We start from the raw sequence: 17,148 nt of genomic DNA on the forward strand, positions 1-17,148 counted from the left end.
ACCAGAATTTGTACATCTTACTATCTTGAGCAATCATTCATTATTTTTTTTCCTTGAAAGGGATTCCTTTATGAACCAGTAGGCGCCTGTTTTTTGAAGTAACAATCCAACATTTTGTAACACATGCTGAATTCTTTTGGATGAACTGTTTTATAATTAATGGTATTGCATTAGGTTTTCTGGAGCGTCCCAGCTAGAGAGTTGCTGACTGAGACATCTGTTGCACAAAGATTTATTTGAAATTACAGCATCCGCTCTAAAATTCTACTGTCTACGTTGCAGCAAGTTTGATCCAGACCACTTATGGAAGAGGAACCCGTAAGTGAATAGGTGGAGGATGAGATAACAATAGAAGTGTTAGTGTTGGCTTCAGCCAGTGGTTTCTCCTGTCTAGTCATCTAGTGATGTTCTGTAAGCACACAGGCAGACATGAAGACCTTCAGACCCTTCATGCTTGCAAAGCAGGTAGGCGGACCTTGAATTTTATAACATAAATAAAACTACGCAGTAGCCTCTCTTCTGCATCGTAACTGGGCTTGAAGCATGTGAGCAGCCTACCCAGCATGTACAGAGGCAGATTTTTTTCTCCTGGCTCTGAGGAAATGTGCATCTAGGAAAGGCTGTCTCAAGAACAAATCTTGCAGTTTGCTGCAGCTCACCATCTCTAGTAGGGAGCAGAGAGGAACTTACCTGTACGTATGTGCTATACAACATATGCATAGTTTGAAAAATGCCTTCATGGAAGTCCATGTACTGTGTAGCACGCACATATAAGGCAGACTTGAAGGCAGGGACACAGGCCATGAAGTCCAAGAAGAGACTGCAGTTGAAAAAAACCTGTTGAATAATCTGTTGCCTCTTGGCTGGGAGAAGGAGCTGGTAGAAATGGGCTGTAGAGCAGAAATAACATACAGTCCATTTGTCCTATTCCAGTCTAGCATGAGTGTTGTGTGACATGTATTGAGGGGTTTAATTCAACTGTATCTGCCTGGGTTGTTGTTAAATGTTTTTCTGAAGGAAGAAGAGGATTTGCTGCTAGTTTATTGGAAGAAAAAGACACAGTGAGATGCTGACTTAAAGTTATCAGAGTTTCTCAATTTGGGGGGCCAGGCAGCATGGGAAGGCTGGAGTTAAGAGGCTTCTAGGAGCAAAGATACAAACTCCTTCATGGGCAGTTGAAGTGATAGGCTGAATTTGGAAGCTGCAGCGCTGTGAACCATGGTAGCATAGGCATCAGCATTCTCAGAAAGGCGTAGTAGAGTAGAACCTCTTCACGTTCCAGTCAGGAAGGAGAAAACCTGTTATTTCCTGCTGATGCTGCCAAGGGGGAATCCCTCTGTTTTTTCTCTTTCTTGACAGAAATGAGCTAGGGCTGATTGTTTCAACCTTGCCAAGGAAGGAATTGACCTTCCTGCTTGTTTGCCAAGAAAATAATTTGTTTTCTTTATTTCATAGCTTTTCCTCTTCTTTGTAAAGCATTAGTAACCCCTTAGTGGAAGGTGTATGGCACTGTGATTCCAATGCAAATAAGTATAAATTTGTGGATATGTTTCCACCACGTAGTACAGCATTAGAGGTATTCAGGCTATCTCCATATGAGCTCAGTTTGGAAGTCAGAATTTGCTGTCGAGGGATCCAGAACTACAGAAGTATCAATTCTTCCTGTTCCTGAAATGGAGGTTCATTAGATTAACCCAAGTGTAATAACAAAAGTCTTGCTAATATACAAAGACTGATTTCTCATCAGTTTTGTATTTCTGTTTATTTTATCTGTGCACTGCTTATATGTGTTGTCAAATGCAATTTGACCTATTGGTTTTCTGAACTTCATGTATTAGGAGTTTTCCGCTGCATCCTTTGGTATTCCTTGGTACATCCCCCACCTCTAAAATTATTTACAGTAATGTTTCATGAGGCTGTGTAACAGAGTACTGTAATTAATGTAGGCTTTGGGCATTTGCTTTTTCTCCATGATCATGCCAGTAATTTATTAATGGTACAAGTTACATATTTTTGCTTCCCTGCATTTTTTGGGAACCACCCACAGCTTTCACTTGTACTAAAGATGCCACTAGTATCTTTTCAGTTTTTGACACTTCAGGTGTTCATCTTCAGTAGTCAACCCACTCTTTTTTTAGTAACTTCTCCCTTGTGAAATTTCGTATTCCCTTTAGGCCTTCTGGCTATCATTAAAACTCATTAGGCTGTTTTGTTTCTTTATCTCAGCCATTCAGTAGCCTTGCAGTATGTCTGCTCTGTACTACTTAAGATTTGTAAACCTTGAGCTTTTGAGCAGTTTGTAAAGCTGCCTGACTTTGCAAAGTAAGTAAATTCCTCTGTGTGTGAAGGACTATTGCCATGATGCACTTGAATTACAGCATCTTTGCTCACTGCTGGATTTTGTTACTTCTTTTCATTATGTTTTACGAGATGGGGGAAGTATTTGCTTTCTTGAAATTCAGTATCACACTGTATTCTTTGAACCAAATTCTACCAAATCCAAGAAACTTGACGTTTGCTAGTTTCACATTTTCCTTCTGTTTTGTCATACTTTCTCCCATGACTGAAAGATGCTGAATGGTTTGTACTTCATTTGATGTTTAGATCATTATTGTGCATCCTGAATCCTTTCACCACATCACTCTCAATGCTCAGTCCACTAAATTGTTGTGGCAGATGCCTTATCTGCTTTAAGGGTTTTGTCCATCGGTTGATATATTTTTCCATGACTGTCATTAAACAACTTTTGCCGTGTTTTTCTCTCTGTGCAATTGCCTCATTCTCAAGAGGTTTAAACAAGGGCAGCCTTTGTGCTTCTACGGTGGCATACTTGTGGTCTTGCTTATCTCTTCTTTCCATTAACTGTTTTACATATTTTCTGGGATAAAAGTGAAGAAACCATTAAATCTTTCTGGACATTTGGTATTGTGCCAAAAAATTTAGGTGACAACAATTAGTGTTCGTGATGCCTTCACTTGAGTATTAATTTATTTTCTTCCAGGATGTTTTAACTCCCTGGAATATGTTTGTAAGAAGAGGGGGGTTTGTTGTTTTGTGGTTTGGTGTCGTCCCCCCCAGCCGTTTTACACTTCAGTTTTCAGCAGTTCTTAGGTTTCTCTAGTGAAAGGGCCTTTTACAGCCAATAAAAGAGAGGAGACCACTGATGGTTACAGCTTGTCTTAATATGGTCTTTGGGGGTTTTTTTGCCAAAATATGGCAAGGAAAAGGAACAGCTTCATGTGTTTTCTTCTTATTTGGAAGTGCCTTTATGTATTCTGTGTATGTAGGTATAGTTAGGAGATGGTGATGATGTCTGAGATGCTTTCCTGGTATGTTGGCAGCTTTTCTTCCTGTGTTTGTTTCTTTGGTTCCTAGTAGGACGTGTGGGCCAAGTGGTTGATAGGAGAAGGTTTCTTGTCCTAATTTTCATTTTTTCAGAAAAAGGACATCTGTGATGGACGTGTTACTTCAGATGGGAATCTGACTTAAAAATTAAGGGGTTCGCCGGGCACCTGGTGTGTGCTGGTGTAGGCTGAGCTGTGCAGGTATCGACAGTAAGGAGGAGAGGGTAGTCAATGTTTGTTGAGGCAAATTATGGAGCTCCTAGACCAGGGGCAAAAAACAGAGACCAGGAGTGGAATTCGGAGCTAGCAGGTTTTAAAATATTTAAGTGTGTAATATTTTGTCATTGTATTATAATTTTATATATAATATATTAATTAATATTACAATATTAAAATGTGTAAACTGTAGTACAATTTTTTTTTCATATTAAAATATTAACTTGAACTGGGTTCCCATCCCCCTTCCTTAAAAAGAGTGTTCCAGCAGAGTGGTCTTTCATATTGTTCAGCCGTTGATAAGAATTAATTACAAAGGAAGTGTTATGGCAAGTCATTTCCTTTTTTTGTTCCTAAGGTCGCTGCTTTTTCACTCGTTGAATTTTCTAGTTCTTTTTCACACATATGGACTAACAAAATTCACTGCCTTCCAGATTTTTGGAATATCAGTTCTAGTGATAAATTAAATATAAAAGTTGTGTGTTATTTCAGTACGTTGTGTTTTCTGCTATATAACTTTCCTTTCATAGCTAATTCAAGAGTGCATTTCACTACTTCCATGTTCACCAAATCATAACCACACGAAGAGGTTATTCACAACTTAGGAATGAGAGTCCATCTGTTAGTTATTATCTTTGCTGTGCTGCAGCACTTCGGAACGAGTGCTTGGGAGAGGCTTTTAAATGCTGCACCCAGTCTTTGGGCGCTTCTAGGCAGATGCAGATACCTAGGAAATGCACCCTCTTTTGGGGGGGGGGGGGGGGGGGGCGGCGGGCAGGAGTACATCTTTGTTCTTCCCATAAGTTAGCAGAAGTTTGGTTGTGGATTTTTGGGACTAGACCCAAAATAGATAACGTGATTTATTGTATCTGAGTTATGCCAAGTAAATACCTCGATGTTTCCACTCAGTTCTAGGAAGAAAAATCATCTATGTTTAAAATATGCGCAATAGTTTTAGTTGATCTCTGTCACAGGAAAATTGTGTCATTATACAAGTATGAATTTTAGTAATATTTACAATTATTTAGATGCTTAAAACGTGTTTGTTCTCTTTTCAGCATCTGCAAGACTGAAATAAAAATTAACATGGTTGTGATTTATCTTTAATTCCAGATGGCAGGTTTTTTCTTTATTAAAATGAAAGTTCCTGTAGATGACATTCAGGAAAACCTGATCAGCAGGGAATTTCCTGCTGTCTGAATCCATGGAGACAAGTTACGCCACTGCGATGATAGCCATGGGCTCCATTTGAGGGGAGCGTGTTGTGATGCAGTGACCTAATATAGCATTCCTGCCTGTGGGAGACAGATTAGGAGACTGAATTGTTGAATTCCTGGAAGGTGGTAGAATAACTATAGATAGTGAAACTCGCCTTCACAGAAACTTACAGATGCTATCAGAAGTGCAGAGCCACATTAATTTCAGCGTTTTGTGAGAGGTAACAAAGCCATTCATAGAGCAAATGTAATAGTCATATGGGAACTGATGTGGGCTTGCTGAATCTTGTTAAATTTTCTCAATTGTCACAATTTTTATAGGTTTTTAAACTGCCTGCTGGCAGGCAAAATTTATTTAATTTTTTCCCTTTAAAAAGCAGTTACTGTTTTTTCATTCCAGCTAAAATCAAAAGCTGTTGTCTGCTAAGATTGTCTCTTTGTGGTCCTTATAAATGGAGTTATCTTATCAAGAAGAAATCCAGGTGTATTTCTTGCTTCGTGACAGAGTCATAAAGCCTTGCTTGGGGTGAGAAAAGAGTCAGGAAAGTGTATTAGATGGTGGGTGTTGGACAAGGAGGCTGAGGGAGTGTATGGAAGGGGGAAAGAAAATCTGTGGGAAGTAAATCCCAGGGAGGAAGGAAGATGGAGAGAGCAGAGTGCAAAGAGAAGTCCTGCTGAATACGGGGATCGGGAAGTTGTAGCGCAGACAGTTTGTATGAACTGGGCAGCAGGAGAAAAGAGAAAGCAGGGGCAGAGTTTAAAGGAAAGATGTGAAGATGGGGGTATTCAGGCAGTGGTTCTGTCAGGGTGGTCAGTTCATTTGGAGCCAGGCTTACCTTCAAATCCATCCTGTCATGAGGGGCCACAGGAGCTTGCTTAGGATGACAGCCTCAGTTAAGTTGGCTCCTGTAACTGGCCCTGGAGCGTGGAAGAGTCCAAGTGAAAGAACAGACATGCTGATTGTCATTCATTTTACTGGATTGTCACTTGAAATGCACAGTGAAGGAAGGGCCTGAAGAAGGTTGCAGCTCTTTATGCGTTCTTACTGAGCAGGCTACTCAGTCCCATTGAAACACAACAAGTAGGTGAAAATGGTGATAAAAGAACATCTGGTAATATCTGATTACCGGGTTCTCCCTGCTCCATCTCCTACCTGTGGTGACACCACTTCCCTGCAAATACATGGGAGGACCTGCATTCCAGTGTTATCCTACATCCTCAGCTCATCGTGGTGAATAATCACTACAGGAAGTTACAAGACTTGTAAAAATGCCATTTCATTTAATTTCATTTTTCTCAAACAGGTCCAGCCTTTTCATAAGTAAAAATTGAAATTGTATGTGTATGTAGGCTTTTGGAAAAGCCTTCTTACTGGGACAGTCTTCTTTTGCCCATAGGTCTGTGGTGTTCACCCTCTGATGTATGACTTCATTCTAGTTCTGGGATAAAATTGGGAAGGTTTTTATCGTGAGTCTTTCAGAGAGAGAACCTGAAAAACCAGTCTTGCTCAGGAGCCATCCAGTATTAGACTTTGGAATTGAGTGATAAGTACTAGTTTTCTTTTGAAATCTTTTAATGTCCACAGTCAAGGAAGAGGTTGGCAGGTGGATTAGCAGATAACCTCTACTTGCACTTGTGTATGAAGTAGGGAATGTGGTAGACGAGGTCTTTTGGATAGCATAGAGAGTAAGAGCAAAGTTTAGAAAAGAGAAGCATCAAGCTCCTTTGTTAGAGTCTCCGTGAAGTTTACAGCCTACATTATGCACTAAAAATTTAGATGTTTTTTCTGTCACTGTCAACCAATAAAATTTGCTTTAAAAACGAAGATAAAACTCTGACTCAGTGATCTAACACTTCAGTAACTTACTATCATAAAATAGTTTTAAGTACAAACGTTTTATCTTATGCCAAGCTGGACGCTAAAGATGTTTTGTCTAAAACATGAGATAATGGAAAGTGTATTGTGGCATGTGGATTACTTTAGCCTCTTGGTGGTAAATGTTTGCTTAACCAGAAAAGAATGCGTTGAGGTCCTTGCCAAAGGAAAGGTATTGCCATACTTTGCATTTAGAGTACTGTAAATAAAGCAGTAAATATGTTTCTGTTCATGTGTGTTAATCCACAAGTTATGAATGCATTCATTCAATAAGAAATGTAATATACTGTTATCCCTTTTAAAGGGTTTCGGTAAGAAGAGGTCATAATTACTTTGGGTTGAGAGAAACATGAAACCAAATATTTTCATGATGATTGAAGTTGAATATGAGAGAGAAATAGTTTTTGCTCAAACTAAGTTTCCCTTAAATCTCAAGAATTCAAATCCTGTTTTACCTTCAATATTATTCTTGTGTGCTGACTCCTCTGATGTACTGTTTTTAATCACACATTACTGTAAATCATAAAGTATATAATTTCCTTCACGCATCCAGCGTTGGTTTTGGCAAAAGAAAACCCAACTGTATAATATGTTAATGATCAGAGGAGGCAGAGCAGCTATGGGAAATTCTCCACTTATTGCCTACAGTATATTTTGGTTTTGAACTTCATTTGCCTTTAATTGATACAATAGCTTAGTAGTAATTTAATAATGCTGATTACAGAAAGAATTGCATAACTCAGATTGCAATGTAATAATATCAGAGCATCTGTTGGATGCCACACTTACAGCAAGTGAAAGCAATGGGGTTTCGCTTTCAGAGGGCTTTGAAATGTCCCTTCCTTTCCCCAAAATCCCACGCCCAGGTTTTCAGTTAGAGAGTTGGGAGAGAATGTTACAGTTCTAGGAAACAATTGTGGAGAAGATGCTCACTTTACTGTTTATTACTGTGGCATTATTTGTTCTGTACCTGGCTTCACGGTGAAGAGGAGCCGTTTTCTGGGAAAGGACTGTGCATCTGAGTCATGTGCTTCTTGTAGCACACACATATGTGGGGATTTCTACAGGGTGCTTGCAGGTGGTGCTATAAGAAGCAGAAATTTAATTACACATAAAAGGGATATTGTACCATCGTTTAGAAATTATTGCCTCAATGTTCCGGGTATCAGAGCCCTTACTTGTATAAAAACAGAGTTCTAAGTGCTTCCAGTATACCTTTGCTTTAGTAGTTGTTCAGATTCGCTTTCTATTTTGTCTTCCCAGTTCTTCACTGATAATTCGTAAGTAAATCCATAAGGTGCACTGCTAACTATGTAAATTAAACCTGTAGCGTTAAAGCCCAGAAGTACAACATTGTTATTTTTAATTTAGAATCTGGTTTTGGTAAATATACCCATTTTGATAACCCTATGTCTGTATCTGAAAGATACTCATTAAGAACTCATTTCAGCCCTTAGAGAAATTTGATTCTCCTCTTGTTGTTACGCTTAGATGTTAGGAGGGTTTAAAAAAAACATATGTAGCTGGATAATAAGACTGGACATGTAATTTGAATCATAAGATAGTTCTTCTGAACATATCATCTGAAAATCCTCTGAATTGGCAGAAGCTTCCCTCCATGCCACCACCTCCTTCCCACAAGTGTACCGTATGTCCTTGGTACTCTTAAAATCCAAAATAAACTTCCCTGTTATTTTTAAGGTACAATGAACTGGATGCCAGTAGAAGCCTCCTAGACAATTTGAAAGGCAAAGTAATAATTGAGTATCCAACATTATTTGTGGTCCTAAAAACATTGAAGAATGACATGGTGGTTCTTGGCCAAGGTAAGCATATATTTATTTCCTGATATGCTATACTTAGATATTTTATTTAAATAAACAATAATTAAGGATATGCCTATTAATAATGCCAGGAATGTGCAGTATGTCTTGTATTTCCCTCTGAATTGAAAAGATTGCTATAAAAAAACTGTTATGAATGCTGTCTTAAAACTGCTGGCTGATAGTTTACATCCATAAGCTGTATTGTATGTGGTTTTCCTAACTTTGTTTACTGGTGTTTGGTTGGGGTTTTTGTGTATTTTTAGCCATTAACGTAAAACAAGTATTCAGCCTTGTCCTAAATTTAGGACAATGTAAATATAAATGTAGCAAAGTTTGACAGAGTTGGTTGTTTCTAAAAGTCAAGCTGTCTGGGGAGGATGAGTTTGAAGTAAGTCTGCTAATCACACAAAGGAATAATTCTCCATTATTTCCAAGCATTGGACAAACAAGTCTGAATTACAGGGTAGTTATTGTAACTATTGTAACTATTGTAGAAATTGTAACGGCAAATTAGCTTTTCAGGTGGGTTAAAAGCACAGTGTTACCTTTCAAAAAGTACTTAGTTGAGGGAGAACTTCCATCTGGGATGTAACTTAGAGTCCAGGTCTAGGAGGAATTTGTGTTTTAGTTTTGCAGTTAACTTTCTCCCCATATAAAGGCTTCATGTCCCAACTCACTTTCTGGAGGTGCTGATACAGGGAATCAGTTCCCTTGTCTCTTGTCCTCCAGCTAGTCACTGTGGTTACCAAATTCCATACTTTTCAGTGGTGAGCCAGCCTGTAATTTTTACAGATTTCTGAAGAAAAGCTTTGAAATATGTTTGCAGTGACTGTTTCCCCGTGGCAACTCATTCATGCCTCTATGTGCATATAATTTGACTGAATAAATATGACACTGAGAATACTGTACCAGTGATATCAAACTTCCATGGATCTTTGCTGTTCCGGCTAGATAGAACACTAAGTGATCCACTGGAGCAATCTGCTCTCAAAGAAACAACGTGCAAACATTTCTTGCACTGCGCAGCAGGAGTTTTGGATAGTGAGATACCGTGGCAGGGGATAAGGTAGAAGTCTTGTCTGAGCAACTAGGTCCACTGATACTCACCCTAGGAGTGCACAGACGTGTGCTGGAGCGCAAGGAAATGAGGTGCTTGCAGTTTATCCATTATTTCTCGATCTAGGTCCCTTGGTTTTCAGTAGTCAGCCCCACTCCTATGATTTCAAGGCCAGGCTGGATGGGGCTTGGAGCAGCCTGGTCTAGTGGAAGGTGTCCCTGCCCATGGCAGGGGAGTTGGAACTAGATGATCTTTAAGGTCCCTTCCAACACAAACCATTCCGTGATTTAGATGTCAGGGGGGCACTACAGTTGATTGACTCATAAACCTAATCTGCGTAGGGTGGTTGTCGTTGTCTCCTGAGCCAGTAGGGAGGTTGTCCTTTTAGGGATATAGATTCAAGTAAGCGCTGATTGAACAACACTGTATTTTGAGGTCGTGCTGCCGCAGCGGCACGGGCAGCGTGGGCGTCTGTCTTCAAGATAGTAACCTTCCTCTGCCGCAGGGATCGTTCACTTAGCAGTCACCCCTGAAGCTGGTATTCAGGGAACACTGGCAGTTGTTGCAGGGTTTGGAAACCTTTGATTTATTTTCTTTTAACTGTTTCTATAGATTCCATAAAAATCAAGTGCATAGTTCCCTGTTGAGGTGTCTTGGGTATATTTATTATATAACATTTTTTAATTTTAATATTATTTATTTTAATATTAACACTTAACTTCAGCCTTGAGTTCGGTTTGGACCCTGTATACTTGGAGATTTTTCTGTTAAGAGTGGAAGCCTGCCACAGTAATTCCATGTTGTTTCAGGAAAAGCATGTTCAGAACATGAATATAAAAATACGAGGGCTTTTTTGGTTGCTGTTATCCCGGTGAGGACAAAATACCACTTCTGCTGAAGTGTGGCACAATCATTATACTCTTATGCTGTGTGCCATCTTTACAGAATAAAGGAGAAAAAGCAGTATTTAGTCTGCTTTACCAGCTGCATTCACAGATAATTGCTAAGAGCGGAAATCTTGGGTTCACCTCCAGGGAGAAGTCAGTTATAATCAGAGAGGTACTTGAGCTGACTCCCGTCTCCCAAGAAGTGACCTTTCTGCTGCAGCATCTTGTGTGTTTCTCGCAGTCCAGTTTCTTTGCCATGTATGACTTCTTGTATCAGTTGCACGCCCCTCCTAAGCTATCCGTCCTGCTCTTGCTTATCCTCTCTCTAACCATACTGCCTTTCCTTTCTGCCGCCTTCGTGCGCACCCGGAGGGACACTTGTCTCGGAGAGCCTGTCCGGCTGACCTCCCTTCAGCATTCCAGGGAAACAGCTGCCGCATTGATGAGTGGATGTCTGGCAGAGCGTCTGCCAGAGCACGGGGGCTCCAACGACCATAGCCCTCACGGGCTCTGTTTGCAAAGGACACAGGCTAGAACAAGAAACAGTGTCTTGTGGGAGTTCAACTGCTAAAATACTGTTTCTTTACCAAGCAATCTCAGATCTGCACCCTTCCCCAGGAAGGACAGTAGCATAGCCGTAGCAACAGGCACATGCTGGGTAAAGATCACCATTCCCCCCAGGATTCAAGTTACTGCCCCCAAAGACTGGGGGAGAGCCAGAGCTGGATGTCCTCAAAGAGAAACTGCTAGAATTTAATGAGGACGAAGCCTATTTCTCCTATCCTCATTCTCAGAAATGACTGAAGTATTTTGGCTGAAACTTTCAAAAAATAAGGAAAATAGGAATTGAGGAAGGAAACCAGCACTGAAAAATTCAAACCCAGAGTTTAAATTTTACATTATAAGTAAACTGCAGCCAATTTTATGGTGGGAAGGACTGGGCAATCTTAATTTATAGGCAATGCTATCAACACCATACAAATATGTTATTTTTGAGTGAAGACAATCTATAATTACTATTAAATAAAACTTACTGTAACAGACTAAAGCTGAAATCTGTCTGTTGAGCTGCACTGTGAGTCAGAAGATTGCCACGTTCTTTTATGCGATGTTTTGATGCTTGACTTGCTTATAGCAAAAACTACAGGTGCTCTGATTTCAGCATACAAGGTCAGTCATGGCTGAAGATAGTAGAGGATTATAGAAGCTTTCACAGGACTTAGGGGCAAAAACAAGCCTTACTTTGTGCATTACTCAGTACATATCTGGCATATAAATGTTAATTGATTATACACTAGATTTAATGTAGACAAAATGTGACCTCCAGTGTTTCTGGGTGAAATGCTTCTATTTTCTTGAACAAATTCCATTGAAACTGTACAGGTGCACACTGTGTCCGATGTATTATCAGTGTTTGCCAGCTGTAGAACTTGGCTTGACAGGACAGTAAGTATACTTCATCAGTTCCCTTTTGGTAATGTTTCCTTCATAAAGCATCTGACACTAAATGCTCAAAAACTTCTTTAAATTCATAGTTGGATCAACTACTGAAAATAACAATGAGAGCAGAGTGTGAATCATGGGCCCACTCTGCTGTACTTTATTTTTGTGCGGGTTGAGTGCCACCGAGCAGTGGCATTTGCTGACCTCACCACAAGGTGACTGGGGTCAGTGCTTGTTAAAGAAGGAGTCTCGGGGTGTGAGGCTGAAGACCAGTTTGGGAAGTGAATGCTTCACAATATGATCTCATCAGAGCACAACAGCTGTGTCCTAAAGCACAAATTACTGTGCAGCTTAACCTCATCAGCCTTAGCTCATGGATTCACACAGCTTAACACCATCTTTATGATGCTGGAACACGTGGAAGGAGCACATAGGTGCATCATCTTATTTTTCCATTTCCATTTAGAATTTCTTAGTAGTTCCCCATCTTAACTGAAATGCTAATAAAAGTGTAAATGATTTGTAATTCATTACAGTTGTGATGGATGTATGTAGTGACCCAGAAAACAACATCTAAAGCCAGGAGAAGAATCTTAAATTCTCAGTGGATGAAGGGGAAGAGTTTTGTGGGGAATAAATACTCTGCTTACCTACTTGACTGAAAGACCAAGATTTAAAAACTGTAAGAAATTCTCAACATTGTCCTGCTTTCTCCTTCAGCAACAAAGTCCTGCCCAGGGCTTTATCCCATCTTATGAGGTTGATTATGTCTTATGAAATAGCTGTCCTGAAGGAAAGTGTGATTAAGGGGAAAAGAAGATATGAAACTGTTTCTGTTTGATGAGCAAACAACATTGCTGAAACTAATGGCTTGTTTGTTTTTTGTTTGTCTCCTACACCCTCAGATGGCAGTGAACCTGCAGAGAACTCAGACAGTGAAAGTTCATCCCTTTCGTCTGTGGAAGAAGGGGAAATTCGGGACAGTTTGTGACAGTTCTTTGAGAGAAGAGGGTGGAGTCAGAATTTTTTTACTCTTATAATTATTTAATTAAATTTATTTTATACCAAATGAGTTCTCAGAGGTTTGGTTTGATTTCCTTCACTAAAAGCAGCACTTCCAAACTGCCTGTCTATTTTTGGATTTAGTAGTGTATGTTTAGGGATGTAAGTAAAAAATGGGGAATTGCCGATTACAGAAAAAACTGATATTCTTGTTTAATTGCAGCCTTTTGTCCATGTATCTTTCATAAATCAGAGTAGCCCAAATTTTAACATTTCCAGGTTAATTTCAACTATATTTTTTTTTCCTTTTACCCTAACAGCTCAGTGTCTGATTTCAGAGTTTATAAATACCTGATCACATATTTGTATTTATACGTGGATTTGAGTCTTAATGCTTAAACTTACTGAAAAAAACCACTGTGTTTCATTAGATTAATTTTCTTTTAGGGTGTGTCTATGTCATGCTGAGCTGCTGCAAATGATTTTACTTTGCTTTTTGCTTTAATCTTCTGTGGTGGCATTTTGCGTGCCTGGTGCGATACATGTTTTTTATTCCTTCATTGCATCTTGTTTAATGTGTTTAAGACAGGTCAAACCATGTTTCAGGGTGGCATGTTGGTGAACGTTTAATCGTCTACCCTGACCTTCTAAATTAGTGTGGGTTTTAAAATCGATAGAAATGGATACATAAAGTGTCGCTAGTGCTAATATTTTGGACTTACATATAATGCTTATGTTATGCATCTCATATTACTAGTTTACCTGCTAAAGCCAGGTATTGTAAATATTCACTGGAGTATCAACTAAGCCTACCTACTTAAAAACAAATAAACCTTAAAAAAAGAGTCCTGTACTGTATCATCTGCTGACAATAGAAATCTGCTGTTAACTTCTGGGAAGATTTTGAGATCACAGACCCCTTCTCACTGTGTGTAAGTCCCCGGGGCAGGGGGGGTGGGGGGGTGTCTGTTGGGGGATGAGAACAGCATGTGCTGTGAGCGGTGTGAGACTGGTGAGCCCCTCTGCACGCTTGCACCAGGCAGTTCTCAGGAATTAGCACAGGTGGTTGGGATTGGTTTGCAAGGGTCTAACTACTAAGTCAGTACATGTCAAGTCATAAGGATACGATCACTTTGTAGACAGCGCTGTGAGGTTGTCGCTCCCGTTGTTGTTACCCCAGCCTGTTTGTCTCCTGCTGGAGACAGGCACCCTTGTGACGAAAGTTGATGGCGTGGGATGCACGCCACACTGCCATGAAGGTGGGTTTTCAATACAATGGTACTTCCTGCCAGTGCTGGCATCGTAAGTGGAAAGACAACAGAAAGCAGTGAAGGAGCGTGTTGAGGTGACAGGAGGCTGTGGCAGCAGTATGGGAGAGGGCTGGGGGCTGCCAGACTCGCTCAAGGCTTCAGGGCACCAGGCTGTCGGTTCCTTACCGGCCATGCTGCGGGGAGAGGATTTTGGAGATGTTAAAAGTTTTAGAAGTGTATTTTTTTCCACACCTTTGCAAACAAATTGTCATTAAAAAAATTGTTCACCGTGACACCTAGCTACTGGTTTGGAAAGTTTTCTCACAGCGGTATCTATCATGTGTCCTTTCCCTTGTGTGTTTTGCAGCCCCTGGTAAAACAGGGAAGTTTTTCTTCTTGCCTGGCAGTAGCCACCTGTGCTCTATTTTCCTTTTTAGTCATTGTTGGTCCTCTGCCCACCTCTTGTTTCAATGTTTGTTTTTTTAACCCTTTTTAAAGAACCAGGATTCCTAGCTATAGGTGCTGCTTTCATATTTTTTCAGTTCAGTGGAAGTGAATAAGCTTTTCCTAATCAGTGATTACTGCACATTGACTTGGTAGCCACAAATTACTTTAAACCAGTCTTGAACTCGTTCATAACACCACTGATAAAAGAGCAGAACAGCAAAGCTGCCACAGTTCATTTGCTGGAAAATGTTTCATCTGGAGTAAGAGCGTGGCATTTCTATTAAGATTCACAGTGCATGGCGGAAACAAGAACACTGCAAATATTAGTGTTGATCTGCATGTGTGTGTGATTAGTCTTTGGCTGAGGAACGCAGATTTGTAATTTGCATTACTTCCATACTTTCTCGAAGGTTTTCGTTAATTGTGTGAAAGGGTTTGCCTGTGCTGGGTTTTTTTCTTCCATAAATCTAGGGTAAGCTTCCTTGTGAGTTAAAACACAATGGTAATGTCTTTTTAAATGAAGGTGCTGTTGAATCTATTCTTCAGATGCAAATCTATTCCTATCTTAAAGAAGGTCTTAAAAAATGATTAAGGAACATTCCTGTGGTGGTTACTAGAACTTAAATTTCCCAAACAAAGCTGGGAATCATCTTCCAGGATTCAATCAAATCAAGAATAAAAGGCCTTGGTAGCACTTGCCATTCATTCCCAGGTTACTATTTACCTATTCTTACTTAGTTTTGGTAAAGGTTACACTAGTTTGAACAGTGGCAATTCATCAAATGCAAGCCAAGATGGAATCGAAGTATTTTTATTAAGTTTTGCTAAACTTCTTCCATTTTTCATTATAGAAACGAATCAAAATGATGGTGTCTGGCTAAAAGCACAGCCTTACTGATGACAGTTGACCAGTGCGGGTCCTGCAACAATGGTAATTCTTCATAATAATAATGTTACTGACGTAATCAAAGTTTATGTACTCTTTGACTAGGCAGATGGTTTTTAACACTTTCATAGGCAGTTAAGGGAAAGTTTTTAACTCCTTTCTGAGTGATTTAACCCAGAACGAGCATCTTGTAATAAACTGAAGAGAGAACAAGCATCTTTAAAAGCTGTATTTTTAGGTTTCTGGTCAGGCACTTGAAATTTAAGACGTGGAGCTGAGGTTGCGTGGAAGACTTCAGTTGTGTCCATTTTGAAAGCATACTACTGTAATCATATTATATGAGGATCCTTACAGGACCCTGCCTTGATTCAGCACGGATGATGTCTGCGAATGAAAACTGTGTGGTGGTATTTAATCTTCATTGTGCAATACCAGCTTGCATTGACTGCTTATTTTTATGCCTGCTATGCTTACTGATTTATTTTCCTCTATAAACTACTTGTAATAGAAGGAACAACAAGCTATTTGCGTGTAGCGTTGTTCCAGCGTTTATTTTAATGTTTAGGCTTTTCAGGTTTCAAAGCCTGAACCCTCACAGCATGCTTGAGCTGAAGGACCATCAGCTTGCAAAGCAAAGAGGAAGGGTTCTTGTCCTGAATGAACACGCCACTTTAAAAAAATCGAAGCTTAATTAAGTCACCCCTTTCACAAGCCATAAATGACAAAAATAGAGCATAGCTAAGCACAAAGCAATAGCTGAGAAGTGGGACTGAGTCAGCTGTATGAGAGAACTTGGTTCTTTTCCTTTTTTGTGTAACTTCTTGGGGGTATGAGGCATAAGTTACTGAGTTGTCATGGGTAAACAACGTGATACCCTTGTAACAAACAGCTAAGTTTTGAATGAATGATCTGAATGCCAGGTTTTACTGTGTTTATCTCTCCATTAGGAATTCTTCACCCATAGAGGAAAAGAGGGTCACGCCACAAAGTATGTGGTTGGCGCTAGCTCTTAGAGGCATGCTGGACCAGTTTTTGTTACCCCAGTCAAACAGTGCGCTTTTACTTTGCATTAGGAGTAAAACTGTTTATCGTGCAGACCACACACTGTAGTCTAAAAGAAGTACATACATTTCTAAGTTCACTGTAGTGCTGATAGCAAGTCCCACCTGGGTGTTGTGTGTAGGCATAGCCTGTGATTCAGACCTTACCCTGCCAGATACGGCTGTTCTCTGTTGACATCTGTAGGAACTGAGAATGTATAACACCTTGCAAGAGCAGGCTTTCTAAGAGTGCATATACAGCTGTGATGATGTAACTTCAGGCCGTATTTGGTCACAAACATTTCAGTCTGCTTTCTTAAGTCCCATGCTCTTTTCCTGAAAACATTTATTCTTCCTTCCTCCAAAGGAAAAAATATCTTGAATTTGTGTTTATGTTGTTGCTATGACATTCAGTTAAACTGTATGCAGATGCAGGTTCTGCTAATAAGAGAAAGAGAGAAAGAAAGAAAAAAAAAAGAACTGTGTATTTCAGTGAACAAAGATTACCCTGTGTTTGTGTTAAAATGTTGCTATGGCAGTGCATATGGTTTTATTTGGTGGAAATTTGTGGTGAAATGGAAGGAAGTCACATGTATGCAAGACAAACAAGAAATGGCAGCAAAACCAACTCAAAATAAATACTGAAACTGCAAGGGA

General features: G+C 39.8%; 1 protein-coding gene across 1 annotated transcript in view; it reads left to right on the forward strand.

The window, feature by feature from the left end:
* Positions 1 to 17,148, forward strand: part of ZNHIT6 (zinc finger HIT-type containing 6) — a 55,546-nt gene that overhangs the window by 22,770 nt on the left and 15,628 nt on the right. Inside the window, exons 9-10 of the mRNA XM_055815120.1 lie at positions 8,355 to 8,479; positions 12,772 to 15,496. Of these exons, the coding sequence (XP_055671095.1) occupies positions 8,355 to 8,479; positions 12,772 to 12,857 (211 nt within the window). The 3' untranslated portion in view covers positions 12,858 to 15,496. The remainder of the gene's footprint in view (positions 1 to 8,354; positions 8,480 to 12,771; positions 15,497 to 17,148) is intronic.

Source organism: Falco peregrinus, chromosome 10, assembly GCF_023634155.1.
Source record: "Falco peregrinus isolate bFalPer1 chromosome 10, bFalPer1.pri, whole genome shotgun sequence".
Taxonomy (NCBI): Eukaryota; Metazoa; Chordata; class Aves; order Falconiformes; family Falconidae; genus Falco; species Falco peregrinus.